Genomic DNA, 25,028 nt, shown 5'->3' on the forward strand with positions numbered 1-25,028 from the left:
CGCCAGCGGCTGAGGCGTGAGCGGAGCCGAGCCCCGTCCCGTCGCGGCGGTGCCGCCCTCGCTCGGGGCATGGGCGCGGAGCGCGGCGGGCGGCGCGGCGCGGAGCTGCCGCGGGGCGCTGAGCGCCCGTGGGGGCGGCCGCCGGGAGGCCCCAGGCCCGCGTCCTTCGCGATGCTGATGAAGAAGAAGAAGTTCAAATTCCGCGTGGAGCTGGAGCTGGACGAGCTCTCCTCCGTGCCCTTCGTCAACGGCATCCTCTTCTGCAAGGTGCGGCTGCTGGACGGCGGCAGCTTCAGCGGGGAGTCCTCCCGGTAGGTGGCCCCGCTCCTGGGGGAGCCGCGTCCCGCCTCCGCCGCCCCCTTCCCCGGCTCCTCGGCTCCCCCGGCGGGGCCCCGCTGGCGGCCGAGGCGGCGCCCGGAGGGCCGGGGGCGGGCGTGAGGGGCGCTGTGAGGCGGCCGGGGCCGGGGCCGGGGCCGCTGCCCCGGGGCTTGTGGCGGCGCCGGGGCCGAGGCGGGTGCGGGCGGCAACGGCCGCAGGATAGAAGCCACCACCCGCCGGCTGCCCGCCGCCCCAGGGCGGAACGCCGTGACACAGGCGTTAAGGCTCGTAAATACTGATACCAGCGGAATGGGGTCCGGGAGCGGGGAGGTCGCTCGTGCCAGAGTGTCCTGAGCTGTGAGGCTCGCGGGTGGTGTGGGTACAAGGAGGGGAAGGGGTTTCTTGCAGCCGGGACTGGAGTCGTGGCTGACGGCTGTGCCTGCGAGCTGTGGCCTCAACGCCCTGTTGGGCTCACTGCGCTTCGGCTTGTGGATCCTTACGTGGAGAATTAACATAAGAGATTTATGGAAAAGCAGTATCTTATTTCCTGTACATATTCAGATCTTATGCTTTACTGACTTTGTTCGTGTTTAATGCTGCAGTGCAAACACAGCAGCAGACACAGGTGTCCTTTTTTCTTCTTCATGCATCAGCAATAGAGCTGTCATCTGCGGTGACTGGAGCGTACGGACCTGCTGGTCTTGACGGCCAAGCCGAGTGCGGGTGGCTTCATTTTCCAGGTGTCAGGCAGAGGCAGACTCCTGGCAGCGGGAAGGGTGTGCTGTGATGTGCAGGACCATTGCCCAGGTCTCCACTGTGGGGAGAGGATGGCCTTCCCATTACATTTATTCGTGCTGTATGGCTTATTATGTTACTCTAATGTTATTACTGGAAGGATTTACTGAAAAATGCCTCATGGAATTCCGGGAGTAGACAGAAATTAGTAACAAATCTATGACTATTCAGTTATTTTCTTATTAAAATAGATGCTGCTATTATAGAGCTCACTAAAGTATCTGCTTTTGATTTTGCAAATTAAATTAAAGAGAACAAAGAGCACCAAAACAGAACTAAAAACTGCTTATTTAACCATTCTAATATACTTGCATGTATAGTCAAACATTAATCTTTTCTCTGTATGGTTGGAGGGTCTTCACCTCAGTGGTGTTCTGTTCTCATTTCATGTCTCTTTTCCTTGTCATTCTTCTGAGCAACTTCATCATGAGTAACAGATGATGACAATCATGAGTTTAGGCACTGATGTGCCATTACTGTTCTAATGCAGCCCTTACTGCTTTGGAGTCACTTTCACAGGCTGAGTTGTATTTGCTGCATAGTCTCTTTCAAAGAAGTTGATTTTAGATGAGCTGATGTGAGCAATGTGTATGATATGTGTCTCTAAGAAGTGTCAGTGGAAGCATGACAGAAGCAGAAGAACTGTGCTGAAATATTATCTTGGACTCAAGCTTTACAATCCTTCTATTTTTCTTGGGGTATGGTTTCAAAATAAGAACAGCAGAGAAACTTGCTGGTGTATCAAAATCCCTGTGAGTGTAACTGGTCTATTCTTGCTGGACTGAAAAGCATCGAGGTATGTTTATAGAAAGGTATAGCATTCCTCTGCAGTGATCCTTCAATGCCAATTTAGGGAGTGCCTTTGCTCTTGGCTTAAGAATTAACAGATGGATTTTCACAGTGGTGATTCAGCAAAGGTCCGAATAAATAAGGATGAAATTAAGTTAACAAGGGTGGCAGCATTTCAAAACTTGTCAGTTACAAACTTTTTTTTTTAATTGCCGTCATCTTCTGCATGCATGCGTTTATTCTAGTGTGAACTGGTGGTCATTTTCTGAAAGTAGAGATCTTTGAAGTGTCATAAAAAGCTTGAAAAAGTTGATTATGTTTCAAAACATAATATACATACTCATCTTAAAGTATTGTATAATACATGAAAAAACTGACCATATCTCCTTAATAGCTTTATTTTTGTTACTGATTGAGGTCTAGTATACTATAACTTTTGAGGGAGAAGTTATTAAGTTCTCCAGTTTGTATTGATACAAACATCAGGGCAGAAGTTACACCTGTGAATATTTTGAACAGAAAAGAATAGTATTCTAAGGTATAGACTTGGAGGAATAGTACGCATATTCCTTAAGGCTAGTACAATGCAGACAAATATACTGGAATCATAGGCTGTCTGTAATTGACCTAAATAGACTGAAGAAATAATTGATAGGCCCCCTAAGGTAGATAACTGCTCATAGGCTGAATTATTTCACCACCAGCAAAAGAGAAGACGTGGATATGAGGAACTCAAAGACTTTTGGAAAGTAAACCATCTTATTTCTTAAGAGGGTGCTTTCAACACTGTACTGTACAAATTTAGGCTACAGTAGTTATAAGCCTGATAGTTACATTTTTTGCTTGGATTTCCCTACTACCACCCCCTGGCACGTAATACAAGTAATGGCTTTTTGTGTTCTTACACTTGCAGTCTTCAGTTTGGTCATATTCCTCTTGCTCCAAGTTCTGCCTTCTGGTATTTTAGACTGCTGATGTTTCTCTCTTCATTCTGTTACAATACAACATTCAACACAATCAAAACTAAGAAGTTGATTATGATCTGTATCTGTGTGACAAGAATAATTGATAGAGATGAGGGGGGAGGGGGCTGAAAACTAGCTTTTTTCATCAAAACATTTTATTCTCTGGCAAATTCCAGAGAAGTTCACATACAACAAGCTTTTGAGTTCTAAGAGGCAGTCACAGAGCTCTTGCATTACTTGTGTGAATACGTTCTTATTCCTAACAGATACTGAGTAGAATAAGTAATTTTGTCCTGTAGAATTTGATTTCTTATCTTCCAGATAATAGGTGCTAATAATAATCTAGTGATAATAATAATAGTGATAATAATAATCTAGTGATAATCTAGTGATGCTTACCTGCTTCCTTCTCAACTGACTAAAACTACATTTGCTTTTTTGACTCTGGTAAGCACATCTTCTGCCTCACTGGACTCTTCAAATTGCTTTCTAATCATCATTTCCCTTCTTGCTGCTATTGCGTTTGAAAGGGAGAACTTCTCCTGATACTAAGACAGCTTAAACAGTTTTCTGTTCTTAAACAAAAGTACTTGTTAGAATGATCTACCTGTCACATGGAACTACTGTCCCTCCCACTCTCACCTTCCTGCACTATGTATGAATTCTGTTTGCAGTCTTCATACTTAGTAGTGGGCAATGCTACTTCTAATAGTTCTGCAGCTGCAACCTGATTTGCCAATAGAGAAAATGGAACAAAGTAAGTTTTCAAAAGCTGTGAGGCAAGAAACTGGTAGGAAAAAAAAATCCGGGCTAGCAGTTTTGTAGTTGCTCTTTTCATATCCTGAAAATCCATTTAAAAGTTTGTCTCGGTTGCAAACAGGCTGTTAGTGAGAAGCTTTCAGGCCCTGTCACTCTCTGTCAGGGGAGGTAAGGTAAGAAGGGACCTTATGGGGAAGAAGGTAAGAAGTAGTTCTGTACACAAATTACAGGATGCTTTTTTAAGTGTAGTTTCTTTGCGTCTGTTAATGAAAGGCTGACAAGGTGCAATAAAATGGGTTTAGATGAAAGATTTAGAGAACATGCTTGAGGAAGGTCACATGATGTGCAAGGATTGGCACGGATATTCCAGACAGAGCTGAAGGAGAAGCAAACAAGGCTGAAACATTAATGTCAGAGTTCATAGGGACAGGTGGAAGAATACCGATATGGAAACAAGAGGAATGAAAAAATCAAGTTCCTGAAATAGAAGGGCAGGAATTCAAAGTAGTATTACAAAGAAAATAAAATCAGATTTGAGGAGGGATGTCTCTGGTCCATAGTAGCAGAGAATGAAATGTTTGTATTGATTACATTTTGCATGGAATTAATTGGTTAATACAGATGGAAACGGATCATCCCTGTGAGACGACTTACTGTAAAAACTGGTAAGAGATACAGCAACAGCTAACTTCTCAGGAAAAGGTTCCTGGAAATAGGTTTATGACAGACATCTACTAAAAGTGCTTGTTTATTAAAAAAAAGCATAACGTGTCCCTTGGTTGATGCAGGAGAATTTTTTCCCCAGCACAGGACACAGAGCACATTTTGCTGTGTTATGTTGCTGTCATAAACTTGCTATTTGCAAGCACTATAATGCTTGATTGCCTTCATATTTTAAGGACTATTTCTGATACTTAGTGGAATAATTTAGGATGGAGGGGACTGCTAGAGATCATGTAGTCCAACAGGACTAAGCTCAGATCAGGAATCTCAGCTTCGTCCAGTTGACTTCATGAAACCCGCAAGAATGGAGGTAAGTTTTTGTAAAGAACCTGCACCTCGGGTTCACTACTGTTACTGCCCCTTGTCCTTTCTCTGCTCCCCACTGAGAAACGTCTTGCTCCATCTTCTCTCTAACTCAGTAGAGATGTCTGAAGACAGCAATTAAATCCGTTTACATATTTTCTTGAGATTGTAAAAATCCAGTTCTCCCAATTTCTCCTCCTGCTTCAGCCCTGTTGCTCTGACTCCAGATCCTCATCTCATACTCCCAGGACTTGCCTCAGCTTATCATGTCTTTCACTCGAGGACCCCAAACTGGATTCAGTGCTACAGATAAAGCTTTGCAAATGTTCACCAGAGGGAACAGTCACTTCCTTTGAACTGCTGGCTAGTCTCACTAGTACAGTTTGCCCTTCACTTCACCAGTTCTCTTAGGTCTCTGCATTTGCTTGTAACCAGCAGTTTTTCGTAAGTAAAAATTAGCCGAGAGCAGCTCTGCTTCCATGTCATGATCAGTTTATACACATTTTATATGGAATACCTAACGTGAAATACTGCTAGTTAAAGATTTAACCTGGTTACTACGAGTAAAAATGTGAAATAGAAAGTGGTTAGTTTTGCTTGCAATAACAGCAAATTAAATGGGGAGTAGTGCACTGTAAACAAGTGGAGCTCTTCCTGCAGAGCTTGCTGTTTGCTGGTTTGCTTAGTGCTGAAATTTGTGAAACATTAAGGAAACATTGAAGCTCTGTTTGTAAATGACTGGTTTTGTTTGGTTTTGCAGTGCTTAGGAAAAAAATGTTTTTGTTGGAGAGAATGCATCTTGTATGACTCAGGCATGGAGGAAACAGAATATTAAAGTAAACCTGTCTTCCCGAATATAGGAAATAAACTGGATTTGCAATGTGCATGGGCAGCATGTAGTCAACACTTGTTAGGTATTAGATGCATAGAATGTATTTGAATAAAATTGGTCCTGGCGGGGTTGGTGATAGATCTTTTTTGTTTCCTTTATAATACCTCTGTGATTTTCTTATTTGTCTATTTGCATTTGCTTTTACTTCCGTTCCATCGAATTAATGGAAAGGCTTTTAGTTTAATTTGAAAGTAAAGGATTTCTCTGTTGCGTGATCTTGTTTATATTTTTGTGTATACAGTAGAGACATTAAATGAAAAATCATGAGTAAACGCCGTTGTTTGACACCGCAGCTGCATGGATCTAAACCAAACAAGAAGAGAGAACTGTAATTTTTTTTTGAAGGATCTTAACCATATGATGTTTTGCTTGAAAGTGGACTAATTAGAAACAGACATTTGATGGCTCCAGGAGACAGCTGCATAGGTACCTCCATTTTTTCCTCAACAGTGAGACTTCACTAATTTGAAATAGAAGTAAATTAGGGGGAAGATCATACAAGCGGGATGTCAGCATTCCTCTTTTGCATGCCAAGCCACTGTGTGTCCCCTTATACAAATGAGAGCTGTATCCAACAATACCTTCCTAATGCTGCAGATAGCCTAGCAAAGATCAAAAGAGCAAACAGTCTTACTGTAACATACCTGAACCACCGAGGGCACTGGAAGCGTGGCTGATAAAACTGTTAAGGTTATAGGCTAATGCCTTCTTCATTCCTGCCTCAGAAAAATGGGATGACCTTCTGTAAGTGCTTCAGCATTCTGCAGAAGAAACGTATGTTTATATATATTTTATAGATATATATATATGAATATGATATTATTTACATTTTAAAAGACCTTCTACACTAAAACAGGGGAAGCTTTCTATGTGTAAATGATAACCCAGTCTGGGAGGATGTATCTGAAAAGATTATGTGAGGAACTCGTAGTATGCCTATGTCCTTGGACCTGTAAATGACTAAGCTTAGTATGCATGCCTAAGTTGACTATCAAGGCCCTGAAAGACCACCAGTAGAAACAAATGTGCATAGGTCAGGGATATTTACATACTTTAACAAGGGCCGGGAAATAGTGTGGATATGTTAGTTATTTCTTGGAAATCAAATGAATATGTTTTGATTCTATGTAACCCCTGTAGCTTGAACAATTCGACACGCATACTAGGTGGAGTGATCCCCTGTGTGTCCAGCACTGCAATTAAAGAATGCCTGCCTTCTAAAACTCCAAATTGAGTTGTAGAGATTTTCTTTGACTGACTTTTATGGTAACATAAGCACCATCAGGAATCAAGCTGATCAAGTCCATATATATATAGACCTTGCTAGTGAGCCTTTGTCCTGTCCAGCCAGAGAGGGGAGCGGAACAAGGCTGTTGGTGCTATCTGTGTCTGGGATTTGTGCCTGGCTGTGTATGTATGTGGTGTTTTCATGTACATACTGGGAATGCATCTTCTGTCTCACTACTGGTGGGACCTGGGATGTGGAGCTGTAGCAGCCTTGATCCAGCATAATATATTTTCTCCTGAAAGAAGCAAGCAAAACTTAGGTAATATTGGAAAAGTTGCACTAATTCAGAGATAACTCTTCCAAAGGCATTTTATTCACTGTACTTTGGACTGTCAATGCCTAGTCTCAAAAATTCTTGAAAGTCTAAAGCAAACATTTGCATAAAATCACCAGCTTTAAAAATAGTAATAATAAGTAAAAATAATATTCCTATTTACCTTGTGGACTGAAAAAGCCATTTTACAAAGTATTTAGAGTGAGGTTTTAGATAACTCATGTTTTGTACAAAAGCTGTAAGATGTCTAAACAACCCTTCCATTCCTTAATATAATGAAGACTACCTACTTAATTGATTCTGAAAGTATTTTTTGAAAGTTTCATATAAAATTTGCCTAATATAAAGCCTGAATGGCACCTTAAAACTAAAAACAAATGCCCCCAATTTCTTACTTCCTCGATGACCAATAATTCTAAAGTAATTGTGCTAGAAAAAGAATCCGTTTAACATGATCATCTGCATATGGCTAAATGTTATAATTAGCTGTCTAGAATAATTAAAATAAAAACTTGAATAAACAAGTTTCTAATTAATGGAACACAATATTTTTCTAAATGTCCTAAAGAGTTTTAGTTTCTTTATTTCTAAGCCTTTCCTGCTTAAGCTTTTCCATTTGGCAAAAAGGAATTTTTCACATGACACTTAAGGTCTTTAGAAGTGGTTTATTTTTGCATTTGTGGCTATTTGCTGAAACAAGCTGTTATTCAGATCCTTTATCCATGTGGGAATGAACAAACAATTTGGTGATCATAAATGCTTCTAAAAAAAAAAAAGCCTATCACTTGTTAAAAATTAGGATGAGATGATGATTGGATTAGGAATTGTTGCTTCTCTTATGTTGTTTGCTGTGTTGATTTTTCTCTTTTGTGGATGAGAAGAGAAAATAGAAGACTTTAGTTCATTATTCTAAATGGGAATTGTGTACAGCACATAAAATACATACGGGAAAAGCCTTGTCTACAGCTGAAATCAGGCATTTGAAATCTAGTCAAAGTGGAAATGACCCCCTGAAGAGAAAAACAATTAGTTAAACTGATGGTTAGCTTAAACTATACTTTAGAATCAATTTATCTTAAAATATCTGTCTATTTTGCGTTATTCTTGGCTAGGTCTTACTCTAACAGTGTTTGTTCTTAAACTACAGCCTAGTACATATTTGAATGTATCTTAGTAACCAAGATGCATTTTGATTCATAAAACAACTACTTTTGCTTTGCATGTGGTAAAGTGACTATGAGGCTCGTAGGAAACTGACTCATAACGGAAAGCTTTCTCCAGCGTGCCCCATAACATAGGCACAGTTGCCAAGAAGTTTTGTCAGTTCATTTCCATAGTAACCAATCAATAAAACTATTTATTTTCTAAAGGCCTTGCACATGAACTAAGATTCTCAGAAATTTAGATAATAATGTTCTGAATATTTTACTAATTTCCTTTCAGCATAAAGGGAACAACTTGCTGGTGCTTTTATTCACACAAAAAATACCTTTATTAAAATGTGACAATTTTTTTAATTGTATAATGAAATTAAAAGAAGAACAATTCACTTTTTGTTGTTGTTGTTGTTTCTGCACATTGTAGATAAATGTTTCAAAGACCTTAAAATGGCAACAGTGACCATGTCCTTACTTGTATGATGAGCAGATACTAGGGGAAGTCACTTTCTGACCTTTATGGGTGACAGTGAGAGACTCAGCAAAAGTCTGCATTTCTTCTATTTACAAAATAGACATTTGATTTTTTTCTCCAGATATTATTTGATGCATAGTAATGTATAAATGCAGGTTCCCTGCGGCCATAGCTGACATGCCTTGATCTGAGACTAGAGATAGAATGGAGGAGGAGGTGAGGTCAAAGGATTGGCAAGCGTTCTTGCAAACTCAATACAAGTTCGTACAACTGCATGCGTTACAGTATTAATTAGATATTTCTGCTAGGATTTAATTTCAGGAATTCTCTGAAGTGCAGCACAACTGACAGCTACAAAAATCACTTATTTTAAGGAACAGCATTTTCAGTTATCCTCTTAATGTATAGGTTTTTAAATACAGTGTTGTGCTTAAACCAAGATTCTTACTCTGCGATGAAACAAAACAAAATCTGATTCTGGGATTTTGTGTCTGTGCATTTGTTTCTGTGGGGGAGGAATACTACCAGTGTGCCAAAATATCAAGTTTTTTGTAAAAGAAGTCTTGACAAACGATATCACTTAGTTCACCTGCATTCAAGTTCACCTTCCCACTCATTCTTTTTAGCCTAACAAATTCCCAAAAGTTTGGCTAATTACCATCAGGGTTAAGGACATGACCACATCTATTGTCTTTTAGTATCATTGGAGGCCTGTTGCTTCTAGTGCTCGCGTGAGGACATTAGTATTGTTTCATATGAGTTTCTTAAATTCTTGAATGTACTGATAGTACTGTTCACAGAAGGACTGGAGTACTACAGTGAATTTAGTGACTTAATATCTCTTCTCTATTTGAAGCAAAATATTGTAGCTAGGCAGCTCAGGAAAAAAGGCTTTTCACCTTTTTTCCTGCTTATAGTAGAACTGCTTCTGATCTGGTGGTATTTTTAAAAGACAAAGGCCTTTAATTTTTTCATTTTTAGGACAAGATCAAAATATTACTCAGAAAAAAATAGCTTCAAGAAAAATAGAAATAAATTCTAGAGATTTCATTTGTAAATTACTTTGAGTAAGCCTGGACCACTGTGATTGGCAGAAAACCAGATCATTCTCAGGAGTTGTGTTGTCTAGAGAGCACAGTGCATGAAACCTAAATATGCACATCCCGGATACCCACGCGCTTGCATAGCTGTGTTCTGCCTGACAGTGGACATCTAGCTGGCTGTTTGCTTTACCTGAGAGATGAGCAACTGTCACCGAAGTGCTACGATAGCAATTAAACCCTTCTAAGTGTAACAAATGTTAACAATTATCACACATCCCTTAAAGGTTGTATTTGACTTGGATCCTTCTTGCTTGAGCCTGTTTCCAGTAGAGGATGCAGTAGCTATTTGTAATTTGCCTTTTTTGAATTCTGCTTCTATTCTGGATTTAAATAACTCATATACCGGCAGTTTGGATTTTTCTTTTCCCACAGCACAGACAAGTTTACAAGAGGAGACTTAATGGATAAAAGGTAGATCGTGGTATGTAGAACTTGTTCCTCTTACGTCGCACGCTTGAACGTGACTCAGTGTTGCATCATTTGAATCCGTTAGTCTGTTGTAATTAAACTGACTCATTTTAGACAGGGTAGTTTGTTCCTACCTTAGCAAGTCATTGTGGATGTGAGTGCTGCAGCTGGCAGTCTCCCCAGCACAGCAAATAGGAGCCTTGTGATTCATTGTTTCTCCATAGGCGATAAACTCTGACTCCAGCGTATGGGGAACCAAAGAATTCTTCTGTGCTAAAGATGTCAGACTGGGTCTTCAATAATAAAGTGCTGTAGGAAGTTAATATAAAACACAGGAATATGTGCTTTAGAAAAAAAACGAAGTAAAAGAAGGACAGATTTGCTTTAATATGTGAAGACTGTACTTGAATGACTAGAGTGGTAGAAGAAATTATCAGAGATTCTCCACACACCCAAGGTCTGTGTTTAGAAACATGGGACTAGAAAAGAGCTTTCTGATTATTGAGGCAGGTTCCCCAGAATCATAGTCCTTATATCGTGTTAATGACAAACGGGCCAACCTTTTCTTTACATACAGTAAGACTTCTTTGCTTCTATTTCTGTTATTTGAAAGCTGTTCTAGAAATTTGCTCTCTGGTTTGAGACCTTGTAATTTTCAGTTTTAAATGTGTTTGATTATGACTTATTTTGGCCCCAGCCACTTCTCATTTACCTTAAAAAGTTAGTTGGTGTCTACCGTGTTTGAATCACTTACCATGTTTTTATTCTTTGTTGGTTTTTTTTTTTTTTTTTTTCCTGATAAGATACAGGAGTTTTCTAGCTATTCTCCCTGCATGTGTTTATTTTGGAGTCTATTTGTTCTCAACTGGAGTTACCCTAATAGAAAAATGTGTGCCACTTGAGACTTATATAATAACATTAATATAGCTGAAAGCATCCAACATTTGCCTTTTTCTTAGCTAAGTCATTTTGCTGGCTTGTAATTCTCTTGTGATGAACAAATCCATTCAGATATTAGTCATCTTATTTTGCTCTCGAAAGACAAATACCCAGAATGTAGTTGAAATTATTCTATGCCTTGAGTGCTTGACTTTGTATCTGATTATTGTACATCTTCTCCTCTGAACTGGTGCAGGCCTCAAATTTATCTAGTTCTGCCTGTATTGAAACGTGATTTATCAAAGATGGTATCCCTGAGTACATTCCAAAGCTCAGCAGCTTGTAAGAGAGTGCCTGGGAGCTAATGTTCAGGAAGAAGGACTTCACATTCTCCGGAGGCAAACTGGAGAAATGACGATCTCAGTCATTTGCAAAAACACATGGCTGTTCATTTTTTTTTCTCTAGGTTTAATACTGTGTTCAGGTTTTGAAGCAGTTAATAGTCTTGCTAAACAAAGAGAAGAGTGAAGGACGGTTATTCAGGCTTTGGAACAGACTTTGCTTAAAGTGGCCACTTCACAAACAGAAGTGATTGTTTTCAAGCTATCTTATTGCATTTTATGGTCCTGAGAACATATGCAACTGGTATTAAGCATACCTTCCCTATTTGCAGGGAGGTAGTACAGGCAAACTGTGTCCGCTGGAAGAAGAAGTTCCTATTTATGTGTAAAATCAGTGCCAGTGCCACAACAGGAATTCTGGATACTTGCATCTGCAGGGTGTCTGTACGGAAGGTAAGTAGCATTTTTTCTCCCCTCTGCTCTTCCATCACTTGTTTTGATTGTATTTTTAGTCAGCCGATAAATTTCATAAAATCTATTTTAGCTACAACCATGTCAGGTATTCTAAAAACATTTACATAGTAATCCTATTTATTACCTTATCTTGACTAATTCACGAGTTTTTACATTCTTATTGAAAAGAAGTTATTCCAGCAGGACAGGTAAGGAATCACTCATCGGTCTTCATAAAGTTAGCCCTTGATAGATACTGCTGGTATGCACGAGTAAACTTAGAAGCCTTGAACTGTGCTAAGTATCACAATTTTGTATGAAGCACTTCCTGCCCATGGGGCTAGACTTTACAGGAGGCAAATGCTGGTCTGGCATCAGGCACTCACCTCTCCCCTGGTCCCCTCCTACAAGATGACAGTCTCCTGCTGGCCTGCACTGATTAATACGAAGTTCTAAATGACCACAGTATAACCTAGCAAATGTGTGCCGAGCTATTTTAAAATTAAGATTATTATTTGGGGGTTGGACCCAATGATCTTTCGAGGCCCCTTCCAACCCCTACAATTCTGTGATTCTGTGATTTGCTTTTCTTAAAAAAAAAAAAATTATCTTTAATGGATGGCTTGCATAATTACTAGTATGTTTGTTTGTTTTCTTTCCCCTAGGAGTTAAAAGGAGGAAAGGCATATGCAAAGGTAAATTTAATGTATTTATACCCTTTTAAAGTAATTGCAGAATAGTACTGCTGTAATAGCCATAATTTCATTAGGTACATTATAGTGACACAGTGTTGTTTGAGCTCTTGATCAGTGTGTTTAGTAAGTTTAATATTATTATATAACATTCTACCACTGGAATGTTTTTTTCTTTAAATTTAATATATAGAAAGGGTTGATGAAAGTAAACCCTTTTGCATGTGTTTACTTTTAAAAATACATAAATTTTCTTTTTTTTTTTTCCTGTCTTGCGACTATAATTTATAACTGAAGATAAAGCTATGCAGAATTTGATGCTCAGCATTTCTTTTCTGCTTTTTGCCTTGGGCCTCTCCCTTCAGTGGGCATCATTTTACATTTGAGAGAAGCTAGTGTTGAGTGGCACTCAATACTGTGCATGTAACAAGCGCCTGCATTTAGTAATATGATTACTACTAACTTGTCATTTTCTCTTAACAGCTGGGCTTTGCAGATCTAAATCTAGCAGAGTTTGCTGGATCAGGAAATACCACTCGTCGCTGTTTACTAGAAGGTTATGATACCAAAAATACAAGACAGGATAACTCCATTCTCAAGGTAATTTTTCTTTTCTCATACTTAAACTAATAAAACAGAAAACAAGAGGTATGATTAAACATTTAATGAGATATAAAATGTATGTGCTGAACCTCTTTCTAGAGGGAAAACTAGTTAAAAGTGGGAACATTGGCTTTGCTTTTAGAGAATCATTAAAATCCATATACTCAACAATAAGAGTTTGTCCTACTCTTGGATATAGAGCCGGAAAGCTGTAAAACAAAAGTGTTCAAAAAGTATTCCTACTCTGACAGGAATTGAAAAAGAGAATAGTGAAGTATAATAAAAAAGTAAATACATTCATATAAATGTAGCAATTATATCTTTAAGAGTGGGCAAATTCCTGTGCAGCTCTCCTACAAGTAACTCTCTTAATTGGTTTATTTATGTGTAAGCCAGCTTTATCACCTCCATGAATCCTGGAACGTGTAACAATTGTTAAGCACTGTTGAAAGAAACCCATCCTGCTGTTCTCCCTCATTAGTCCAATGAGATTAAAAAATGAAGTAAGCTGCATTTCATAAAACTGAAATTAATTACAGAACGTTGCAAGCAAATTAAAAAATTAAAAATTGTCCTGCTAAAAACACTAGGATGAATTCCTCATGCCATTGAGTATACTGTCTAAGCATATACTTTCTGGTTTCTTTAAGATAGTCATTGACTTTGTCCAGAAAACTTAAAACTAATGGCTTTGTCCCAGCCAACAAGCCTTCTCAATGCATTATTGTCGTCTGGCATTATTTACATTTTGTGGGTTTATTTTATCTCTGATGTTTGCATGTACAGTTTGTGTGTGCTGGCAGTTTGCTAAACACTATTATCAAGCAAAGAACATACATCAGCATCCACCGTTTCAAACCAAATTCTGTTTGCTCATGAATCTTTTGGTTTCAAGGGAAAAATGAAAGAGACAGGAAATCTATCTAGGTATTAATAATTTTAAGATTCTTCTTGATCTGCGTATCTTTTAGAGAATCCTTTCAGTGCATTAATGTTAGTCTACATGCTCTTTTTTTTTGCAAGTGTTTGCATGTGTACTAAGGACAAGAAGTATTTTTTTGCAGAAGTGTTTATTTACATATATGATTTTTTTTACTTTACTTAAACGTAAGATTTGTGGCAAATCTAACTTAGTGACATGACCGTGTATCACAGACTAATTCAATTTTTTTCTGTGTTTTGTTTTCTTGTTGTGTAGGTTTTGATCAACATGCAGCTAATGTCTGGAGACCCATGTTTTAAAATGTAAGTTTATAAAAAGCTGTTGGATAGTATTTTGGTCATGCGTAAGTTTCTCAGTCCGTGTTCAGAATTACGATTCTATTTTGCATACATGAATATCTCCAATCTGACAACAGTATTTTACAAAAAAGGATAGTAGCTGAATAATGGCTAACATGGTAAAAATACCAGAAGTCTCACAGTTCTTCTTGCAGTTAAATACTCAGTATATTTTCAAGCAAAGGTACTAGCCTGTACATCTTCAATAATAATAATAATAAAAATAAAGAAACACTTAAGGGAAGTCACTCATACAGCAACCCTACATGAACATAGCCATGACGTAGTTACCCTGACCAATAGGAAATGAAGGACTCTTACATGGCATCTGTATTGTAAGAGATATTTTACAAGAACCTGAAAGCCATTCATTCTAAGGACAGACTTGGAAAAATATATAGAATGCTTTCATGAATGCAGTGTCAAAAATTCCTCAATACTTGCTAAGATGCTTAATGCCATTGCTTTTCCCTAACTTAGAATGTTGATAATCTTCCATCCCTTAAAACTGGTAAGCTGTCTTGATGTGCTTTTCAGTTTAATGCCAGTCTTTTCTAATTTCATATAACAGTAGATGGCAATTGTATCTATAACAGGTTTAAAACAACTCAGTTGTATTTTACTTGTCACAGATGTTTGGGGGACGGGTTAGTGAAATAATTCCTTCAAAATAAATTTGATCTTTTAAGTCCTACTTTAACTCGAATTTTTCTTCAGTTCATTTCACTGACTGCTATGTTGTTATACTGAAACTAGGAGATGGAATCAAAATGGAATCAATTAAGTTGTGGAACTCCTCGCTACTACATTTCATGAATACTAAAACTCTAAGTTCAAGAAAGAATTAAGAGAAATTCCTGAATGAAAAATTATTGTGAGCTATTAAATATAAAATATCACACAAGGCTCAGAAAATCCCTAAGCTACAGATGAGACATTGTAAGAATAATAAGGAGGGGAATTATACCTGTTTGCTGCTGACAGAAACAGGATGTTTCAGTTATGAAGTTATGTTCTGAGACAACATGCTTTTCTCTTACTAGCACTTTCAAAAACAATCTAAGACAGTTTGAAGTATTATATATAGCATGAAAAGATCAGCTTAAGGAAATGAAAAGCAATCTGGAAAAAATTGCTAGCTTCACCCTTATGTCAGTTTCATCTTTTTCAGTAGGTTCTCAACTTTAATCTATACTTCCAAACCTTATACTGGATCAAAAATATCTTCTAAAGATATGGTTAGTGCTTACTAACTCTGTACAGACACACTTTTACTTCAGCAGGACTTAGTTTTTGTTCAAAATACTCTTATAAACTGAATTTGAACTCATCTTTTATCAGATGAATATAGGCAATCAGTGTCCCTCTGAATAATAAAACAGAGTGGGATACCAGTCTCATACAGGTATATTACGTAGCAATAAATATATACTGAAATCTTAAGTTTTAAAAAAAATAAAAAATGAAGCTGCAGCTCCAAGAAAAGCAGCACTGAACTCCTAACTTACTCTGAGGCACTAAGTATGAAGTAACGTCTCAGCAGTTTTGAGATATACTCTGGTGTAATTAGGACAATTGAAAACTTTTCTATACCAACTACAGACTTTGCATTACTGCTGTGGCTGTATCCTTACCACTGTTTCTGAAGGGATCTGAGAATGCGGCCTGCACCAGTAAAGCTCAGATGATTCACTGTAGGAACTCTTTGATACCCGCTTGCACCACTAAGGTGTCTTTCTCCTCTTCTTCTAACCTTTTAAAAAGAAGAGTAGAGCAGTGTGAAATCTTGTCCTGTGCTCACTGAACAACTAGTCAGATGGTACTATCTGAATCTGTTTGATCAGGCAAAGGTTTTCTGTATTGCTGGTTATTGAGTATCTCCTCATTTACTTCGAGTGAGACCTATTAACAAATATCTCACTCGTACACATAAACAGTTTCTCAAAGCCAATTAACTAATAATCGGTCTTGTATAGTCATGAAACAATGTATTTCTGTGCAGGTACTCACATAGTTGAACTTAGTAACTAAATAGTTTTCTGCATCCCTAGGAAAAACTCTCTGATTGAAATTATTCAGTCTTGGCATTTTCTTCCAAACTGATGATATAACCATTTCCCAGAACACAAACTTTCAACACAAACAGAACAAATAATTTATCCAACACAGATGTTCTTCGCAGAAGGAAAAATAAGCCTTAAAACAGTTGCACAATCTAGAAGCAGCTACATATTTTATGAAGCCGTCAAGAAAGCTTGACATTTGATCTGGGGTGACATCCCTTAAAGCATTCAATTCTTGCTTTCAAAAGTATATTAGGCTTTTAAGTCATACAAGCATTTTATTTCCAGAAGTGCTTTTTCTGTCTTTCTCTCTTGCTTTCAAACTTAACATAAGAGGAGACATACTACTGTATATAAAGACAGCAGCTAATTTATGGAATATCCAATGTAAAAATGTCAACAAATATCCATTTGTATGCAGAGCAAGAGTCTGGATCTCAAGGTCAAAATAACAAAGCATTAAAAAAACATAGGCAATGTCTTGAAATGCATTTTAGTTGTATTTGACTGTTTGCAAGTGCAGGTTACTTTCCCTTTTTCATTTTCTAAGTCTTTTGCACTAGCAAAACACAAACTTGAAAGGCGGCTTCTTTTTAATAAAATATCTCTTTGGGTGTTGGTATAAATTGAAACAAGCACTTAAGCTGTATGAAAAGCTTTTTAGTAGTGATCCAAATTTAAATTATGTGGTATGTGATTTTTTTGATTTTTTTTTTTTTTTTTAAATTCACTGGAGTTGAAAGTTAGAGGGGAACACATGGAGATAGTAACAGAGGCCCCTCTGCTAGGAGGGTTGGGCTGTCAGCCCAGAGTCTGCTTGTATACTGCAACAGGGATGAAACAAAGCCAGGAGTACATCACAGTGCACAAGCCAAGTAGGAGAACTGTAGTTGTATATTTGGTTGCCTTTTTTTTTTTTTTTTTAATTTACCATCTTGTCATGTATTCCATGAAGTATTGAAGTACACACATTCTTTACACATAAATGATCCTGCAATTCACACTCGAAAAAAAAGACAAAAAAAATTCAAAATTAACACATATCACTCCACTAATTATCAAAAGGCTTATCAATAAAAGAAAAACTCTTCCACAGATCCCCAGAAGCCTGAAGGACTGAGCAGAGGGATTCTGTAAAATGTCCTGAAGCTCAATAGCTGAAGCATTTTTTTTTTAAAGGGGGCTAGACAGCATGTTCTCAGAAAAAGGTTATGAGATGACTAACTTGAAGCACAGTATAAATTATGTCTATTTACTTGAAAAAAAAAAAAAAGCTGATCAATTTGGAGGAATCAGCAAAAATAGAGCAAATTCTAACCACCTTTTTCTTACAGGCCTCCTTCCACAGCAATGTCTATAGCAATTGCTGGAGAATCAGAATCTTTGCATGAAGACAGGAAAGGCAGAGAAAACTTAATAGTACATCTGGGTATAGCAGGTATGAAATAATGTTCTTAACTTCTTAATTCTTTTTTAATTGGCTTCATAGCTTCAAGGAGATACATGAAATACTTCTAATCTTAAAGGGATGTTGTCAGTTGTCTCACAAAGGGACCTTCTTTGGTTTATTTGCTGAGATACTCTCTCTTAAATAACAGCAGTAGAATCCCTCTTCTTTACTTTTGTAACAGTTTATTTAACAGAAAGACAGAAAGAAAATAGGCTTGGTGGCCTGTCTTCTTTTTAATATTTAAAATCACTCATTTTCTGTGTGACACATTTCTTGATTTGCTTTGGATTTGTGTTTCAACAGTACATTTAATTTGGCCCTTGATTTTCAATTTATGAATCAGGTCTTTAGGGATACACCTATCCCCAAATTTTGAATAGTGAAAGCTCTATACATTTTTTAAAATTGAAGTCGTTTATCTGAAATAATGTATGTATGTAAACAATATGAAAAAATAGTTACTATGAAAATAGTGTACTAGGAGTTGATTTTTTCTAAGCAAGTTTCAGGCCCGTATACAGATTATTAATTTCCACCCTAAACACAGCTTAATTCGACTTAACCACAGTTGTTTTATGTACTTTCTATTAGAAAACACTTGACACGCTATTCTATTATGAAAAGCACAGCAATCTCTTTCATGTCCACAGTACAGACAAATCTAGAACTATACTTCTTAGAAAACAGTTTAACTCAACACTACTCTCAATTTTATTAGGGCAGAACCATATTACTACATTTCTAATAGATTTTTCTTTTAAGTGAATGAATATTCCTTAACATGCACAGGATTTTTGAGCAGTTGCATCTTTGACAAGGTTCATAGAAAAACAGTGTGAAATCACTAAATCCCTCTGGGAAATCTGACATTGGAGTCCAATCAAGATTACGGGCAAAGTGATAATAAGGTTGGTTTTAGGACCGTTATCTGACTTGCATGTTTTGCAGATGTTTCATCAAAGAGTGCCTCAGTCCCAGACGAACTTGGTGCATGCGGACATTCCAGAACATCAAGCTATGCAAGTCAGCAGTCAAAACTGTCAGGTAGCTGTTAACCATTTCTTTATGAATTGTTGCATTTTATTAGCTTCCATACTTTTAGACTGTAGACAATAAGTATACCTCTATGTTTAAAAAAAACGGTGTGAACTTGAAGCCTTTTCCTAGGAGTTTCAGGTGTGGGAGGGGTTGGGAGGAAAAGTGACATTTTTTCCTCTTAAAAGCATGATTGTACATGATCTGTTCAAATGTGAGGCAACTTTTTCCCTGAGCTTTGCTGCTCCAATTAATGTATCAGAAAGATTTTTAACTTTTACATGTATAAAAATAAATGGCTTATGAATGGAGACTCAGCTCTGAAAGTTTAAGAGGAAGTAATGACACCAAGTTATTTTAATTGTTAGGAAACAGTTATTTAGAATAAAAAGAAAAGAGCACGTGCTAGAATACAGAAACCAAAATGGATTGTCTACTCGGTGTATGCATATATACTCACAAGGCTTTTGAAGTTCCTTTTCAAGAAGACAAAACACAAATTCTGCTTTGTAAAAGACAATTGATGACCGTGGCTGTCAACAACATACCTAATCTAGCTCTCGTGTGTTCTCCCAGCAGGCTATAGCACATCTCACTCTAGGTCATCCAGTATGTCTGAACTGTGCCACAGGAGAAACACCTCAGAGGGTAGTACCTCAACAGGAATTGGAAGTATTCCAGGGCCCTGTGAAGAGATGGATCCAAAAGTAACTGAAACCAACACTGATACATCTATTAAAGATGCATCATCAGAAAAACTTTGCAGGTATGCTCAACTTGAAAGCCTCACCTAGCAGAAGGAAAGCAGAATTTACTATATCACTTCTAAGACCTCTAAATATATTTATTTTTGCAGACATCCTGTAAAACAAGACTCCGTGGAGTCGCAGCTGAAGAGGGTTGATGCTACCAGAGTTGATGCTGATGATGTAGTCGAAAAAATACTCCAGAGTCAAGACTTCAGTTTAGACTCAAGTGCAGAAGGTATGGAGAGAAATAAGGAAGCTTAGGGAAAGTTGATGCACATTAAAGGCCTTAAGAAAACTGACTCTCTTCATAGTTCCTGTTGCTTGTAATTATAAGGACTGTACATATGCTTGATCCTCTTTCCCAGAAGTTGAAAAGACCCTTGTTGCATGACTCCATTAACTTTCCCAGTGAATTGCTTTTTTTGAAAAGATAACAGCAGGGACAAAACTACAGAGAAGTTAGGTCCTCCAACCTATAACCTGCAAAGTATCAGTTACAAAATTGGTAGATTTAAAATGTCAGTTTTAGAAATGAAGCTAACAAATTAATTGCCTTGCTTTCTAGAGGAAGGCTTAAGATTATTTGTGGGCCCTGGTGGAAGCACTTCTTTTGGAAGCCATCATCTACCTAACAGGTATGCAGCCTGAATGACTAATCAATGAGTAACACTAAACAGAAATGTATCTTACATAGCAATTATTCTGTGTATACATTTGTGATCTTTTCATCTTTCTATTCTTTATCATTCAAATGCACCAAAAGAACTAGATTGTCAGGCTGTGAAGCAGAACACAAAGGTTTGTTCTAAAATCAAACTGAAGTGCCAGCTGAAAACACTAACTTTTGGAGGTCCTGAAGTCTTAGTTCCAAAGTTCTCAGTTATGAGTAATGTTTCAAACTTAACTTCTTTAACTTCTATTTTAATTGCAACTCATCTAATTTCTTACAAACATTTTCAGAGGTGGATCTGGAGCATATGAGCAGGTGGTGATAAAACGCTAGACTAGAATGACTTGAACAGAAGCGGAGAACGTGGAACTCTGGCATTGACACTTTTCTTCAAGTTCACTCTCTTGCAAGAGCTGTGAAAGCCAAGATGAACTCAGTGTGAACTTTTTTTGGAAAAGTAATGGAATGCCTCCTGCTCATATAACTAAACATTGCCTTGATACCATAGAAGATAAAGCTCTGTATACGTTGTGAAAGCACTTGGACTGTTTTTGTAAGCTGTATCTGATGTTAGTGAATTACTTTTCAAGTTGTTCCCCAACTTTTTAGAAACATGATTTAGTGGGTCCTATTTCAGTATTTCACCGCAGAGGTCACATGTGGTCATGTGCTCCACAACTTCTTTTCTAAAGAAGTTCCAGAAAGCCTTAAACAGACCTGAAGAAACCAGTTAGCCTCAATTTTGACTGTACCTGTCATTGAAGTCTTCAAGAAGCTAACTCCTTCTATCCAGTCAAAAGTTAGTACCATGTGAAGGTTATGGCTTCCACAGAACAACCCAACTATATTTTTAACATAACCAAAACCTTCTCATAAGGTTGCATTGGCGGAGGTGAAGTTTACATGCATTAAAAAAGACTCAATAGATCTACACCAGCCCGTAATAGGTTGTGTTACTTGAAGTCTAGAGGCTTACGTACATCAAATATGATGGTTTTGTACAAGTAACAAAAGAAGCAGGATACCACATCAAAATGTGACACAGTAGTGTATTATCAAGAAAGCTGGCTGTGTCCCTAAGGATTGCTAACTCTGGAGTTCAAACGCTTCTTCCAACAGAAACTTGCTTCAGTAATGCACAAGCCTTGAAAGTCAGAGGGATGGTACTGTTTACAAATCTTATCAATAGTTTACTACCACTTTGAACTTTTTATTGTAGCTTAACCCTTCCCAGTTACTGTTTTGCTTGGGTTTTGAAGGTGCCTTGAGGGATAGGGGAGGTACAGGGATATTAAAATATTTACTAAACAACTTAAGCTTTAAAACTAGGTAAACATCTAAACTGCTACCAGTATAACTTATTAAGAGAAGCACTTTATTGTAGACATATTCTGCACTCTGAAAAGGAATTACTGTGCAACAAATCTGTCTTTTGATGTTGAACACTTACTCCTTCGCTATCTGTCCACTGTTACATTAAGGTCAATGTACTGTATTTAAATTTGCACAAATAGCCATCTGCCTGCCAGACAGAAAAGATGAAATATCTCTTAAAATTTTCATTGAGAATTATGAAAGAATCCATTTTTCAAGTAATGTGCTAGGTGACACATTTCGAATTCAGGCTTGGATCTGCTGTATTTTTAACTGCAAAATGCATGTGACCTGTATTTTGTTACAATTAATTGTATAGTTAATCAGTAAGGTTTAGATTAAATACAAATAAAAATTGCATGGCCATCTTAGAAAGCTTTAAATTCTTCCAAAATTGATGTTTGACATTCTTTTATTGAACTATAAGTAAGCCTTATTTGTTTTCCATAAATCCAGAGTAGTTATTAAACTCTTATTTGTTAAGGAAATTATTTCTTAAAGAAATTTCTTAAGGAAATTTCAGAGTTTGAAGCTTGAGTAGTGTTACTAAGTATGAATGAATTGTTTCTCAGTTACGGTACTTCAACACTTATTTCCTACTGGAAACCATAATCTCTAAGCATTTTAATGGGTAAAAAGAATTAATGCAAAGACTCTATTTTAGCTGCTGTTAATAGAAATGTGGTATTATCTATCCATTTCTTCACAGGAATTTTAAACAGAAAACAAATAACTATTAGTATAGTATCTGTCAGAGCATGAGTTTCCTTTTATATACCTGTTTTGTACAAAAAATATCCTACTGCAAGCCAAAAGATGCATGAAATTTGAATTATGTTGCTTTCAGTACTCCTAGACACTGCTACACTTTTTGACAAATCTGTTAAAACCAGGAGTAGTTAGATGGTAGTTTACTTAAGTTTACTAGGAAAAATAGGCATAGTAAGAAGAAATGTAAAGAAGTGTTGTACAGCTACTTACGTAGTTCTTAAGGAAATTTCCATAGCCTAGATTTGTATTCTGTGTTAAAATACACAAGTAACTGCCATAGATTAGGTATTTTGTTTACTAGAAACTGCTACTTCTTGCCTGAGAAGATCTTTTAAGTAAGAACGAAGTTTACATGGAAATCAAGCTTTAAATAAAGCTGTGTTGTACCATTTTATTGTTCACACTTCAAGCTAAAACTCTTTATGTAGTGATTCTGTAATTGTGCATATTTTAAGTGGAATGTAACCTTCATACTTGGATGTATTTTCTTTTTTTTTGTAAACTGTGTTGTAAGAACACTTTTGTGAACTGTTTGGGATATGTTTCTAAACTGTATTTAATGTAAATGTCTCAGATGCAATAAACTCATGTTGCAAGGAAAATGTGCCATTTACACACAATTGTTTTTTAAACTGCAAGGAAAATAATGAAAATAACGCTGTGCACCACTGTTTCATACACATATGTAGTATATCAAGACCCAATCATTATTGTAGTATGGGAAACAAATTTCCTTTTAAACAAAAAGAGATACAAAGCACCAGAACTACCCATGCTATCCCTCAACACTATGAATGCTATCACTGAACACTTGGGTGCATTTTATGGACCTTCTGACATGATCTAACAACACAGAGGGAAAGATTAACATGGAAGAAAAATGACTTTCTAAAATTCTTTCTAATATAAGTAGTTCTGCCTTCTCCCCAGCCAGAGAGCCATGCTCATTCTTGCCTGCTCCCTCTCCTACCTGTTTCGTCAGTACAAGTTTCTGAAACAGCTTAGACAATGTAATTCCCTGTATCACCACACAGCAGGATCTGCCAACAAGAAGGGGAGAGACAGATATTCTTAATACATTTCTTAACATTTCTGTGGGGCAGGTTGTTTTCACTGTGCTGCTTACCTATTAGAAGCTAATAATCATTAAGTTACATTCCTCCCACTTTTTTTTTTTTTTAAGTGAAGGAATCCATAAGCATGGTATCAAATAAAGCTTTGTCTAAGTTCAGAGTTGTACACACTGCTCTTCCACCAACTAAAATTGATCATACAGCTGTAAACATGGCCCTCATTTTGGGGGTTTGTTTTTTAATTGCCTTCTCTTATGATCTACTAATGTTTCCCCAGTATCTTCACTTAAATATGCACTAGTGCCACTGCATTAGATTTTGGAATGTTCCCAGCAAATTGCTTGCATACATTACTGCGTAAAATGTGGTCGATTTGTATATCAGGAAGAAAACGCAAAGGACTTTTGCATAAGAACTCTTCTGTCATTTCACAAGCCTGTGTTCCTTCAACTCAATTTAAAGGGAAAAACAGGAACATCCTAAAAACTACCCAAGTTACACATAACCTAACTGAATGATCCAAACCTCATTTATCAATATAATGGTAATGAGTGTGAAATAGAGCCTAATATCTTGGAAGCCCACCTGTGCTGGGACTGACACAGATCAGAAGTTTATTAGCTGTGAAAACTGTTTGAGAAAGGTTTGGGGAAATAGACACTTAGATGCCTCCAGGCTCTCAGGCTTAGGCAACCATTCTGTTGAGCCCTTCTGGCCAAAATCAATCCTTATTAACTTGCTAAATAGTTCTTTTCTTTATACTCAGGATACTCCATTCTAATTTTTACCATCTTGGCTTTTTTTTTTTTTTTTCGCTTTCTCCCCTTCCCTGCTTTGTTTTTGATGCCACAATGCATTGGACACGTCTTCTGGGTCTGAGCTCATTCTACTTTTAAGATTTCGCAACACGAAATTTGGCTATTTCATACAATGCCGTGGCCGCCTGATGTTCTTAATTCACTTTGACACCTAATTAAACACAAAATTGCTAAAGTAACTCAAATGGCTTTCACTGAGATTTTCTTCTGCCAAATCAGTAACAATTCCATCCCCACAGCCTTCAACAGTGCAGTATATAGAAATTTGCTTACCAACCTACCAACCCTCATTAAGAAAGTTTTATAAAGGAATAAATGCAAAAAAGTCAAAGCAGACCAAATTCTTCTCGGACCCAGTTTCAGCCTATACAGCAACTGGGCTTTCCAGGGAACTAAACGCAATTCCCAGAGCAGTTTCACTTCTGTGTAAAGCCCAAAGTCAAAATTTTAACATAAAGCTATTTGATGCAAAGTAAGTATAAATGGAGCAAGTAGTTATTATACTTGTTAATCTTTTTCTTCAATTC

General features: G+C 37.3%; 1 protein-coding gene and 1 long non-coding RNA gene across 3 annotated transcripts; both read left to right on the plus strand.

Moving 5' to 3' along the window:
- Positions 1 to 23,212, plus strand: FAM102B (family with sequence similarity 102 member B). Of its 2 annotated transcripts, none has more exons than XM_040566160.1 (11): positions 1 to 311; positions 11,802 to 11,922; positions 12,588 to 12,617; positions 13,098 to 13,214; positions 14,416 to 14,462; positions 17,896 to 17,999; positions 18,960 to 19,055; positions 19,623 to 19,812; positions 19,903 to 20,030; positions 20,361 to 20,430; positions 20,756 to 23,212. In XM_040566160.1, the coding sequence occupies exons 1-11, from the start codon at positions 70 to 72 to the stop codon at positions 20,796 to 20,798; spliced, it is 1,188 nt and encodes a 395-aa protein (XP_040422094.1). In that variant the 5' UTR covers positions 1 to 69; the 3' UTR covers positions 20,799 to 23,212. The 2 variants fall into 2 exon arrangements, with proteins under 2 accessions (XP_040422094.1, XP_040422095.1); XM_040566161.1 differs by having other exon boundaries at positions 19,626 to 19,812.
- Positions 425 to 9,608, plus strand: LOC121074274. The gene is made up of 3 exons (XR_005822242.1): positions 425 to 867; positions 3,257 to 3,314; positions 5,413 to 9,608. It is a non-coding gene; the product is annotated as an uncharacterized LOC121074274 (long non-coding RNA).
- Positions 23,213 to 25,028: the final 1,816 nt, after the last annotated feature.

This window comes from Cygnus olor, chromosome 8 (genome assembly GCF_009769625.2).
Source record: "Cygnus olor isolate bCygOlo1 chromosome 8, bCygOlo1.pri.v2, whole genome shotgun sequence".
NCBI classification, from domain to species: Eukaryota; Metazoa; Chordata; class Aves; order Anseriformes; family Anatidae; genus Cygnus; species Cygnus olor.

Excerpts from the sequence above, each read along its gene's own strand:
- FAM102B (XM_040566160.1), top strand. The coding sequence starts at position 70 with ATGGGCGCGGAGCGCGGCGGGCGGCGCGGCGCGGAGCTGCCGCGGGGC. Across the intron at positions 312-11,801 it reads TTCAGCGGGGAGTCCTCCCG|GGAGGTAGTACAGGCAAACT; the intron begins GTAGGTGGCCCC and ends CCCTATTTGCAG. Across the intron at positions 18,000-18,959 it reads AGTACATCTGGGTATAGCAG|ATGTTTCATCAAAGAGTGCC; the intron begins GTATGAAATAAT and ends CATGTTTTGCAG.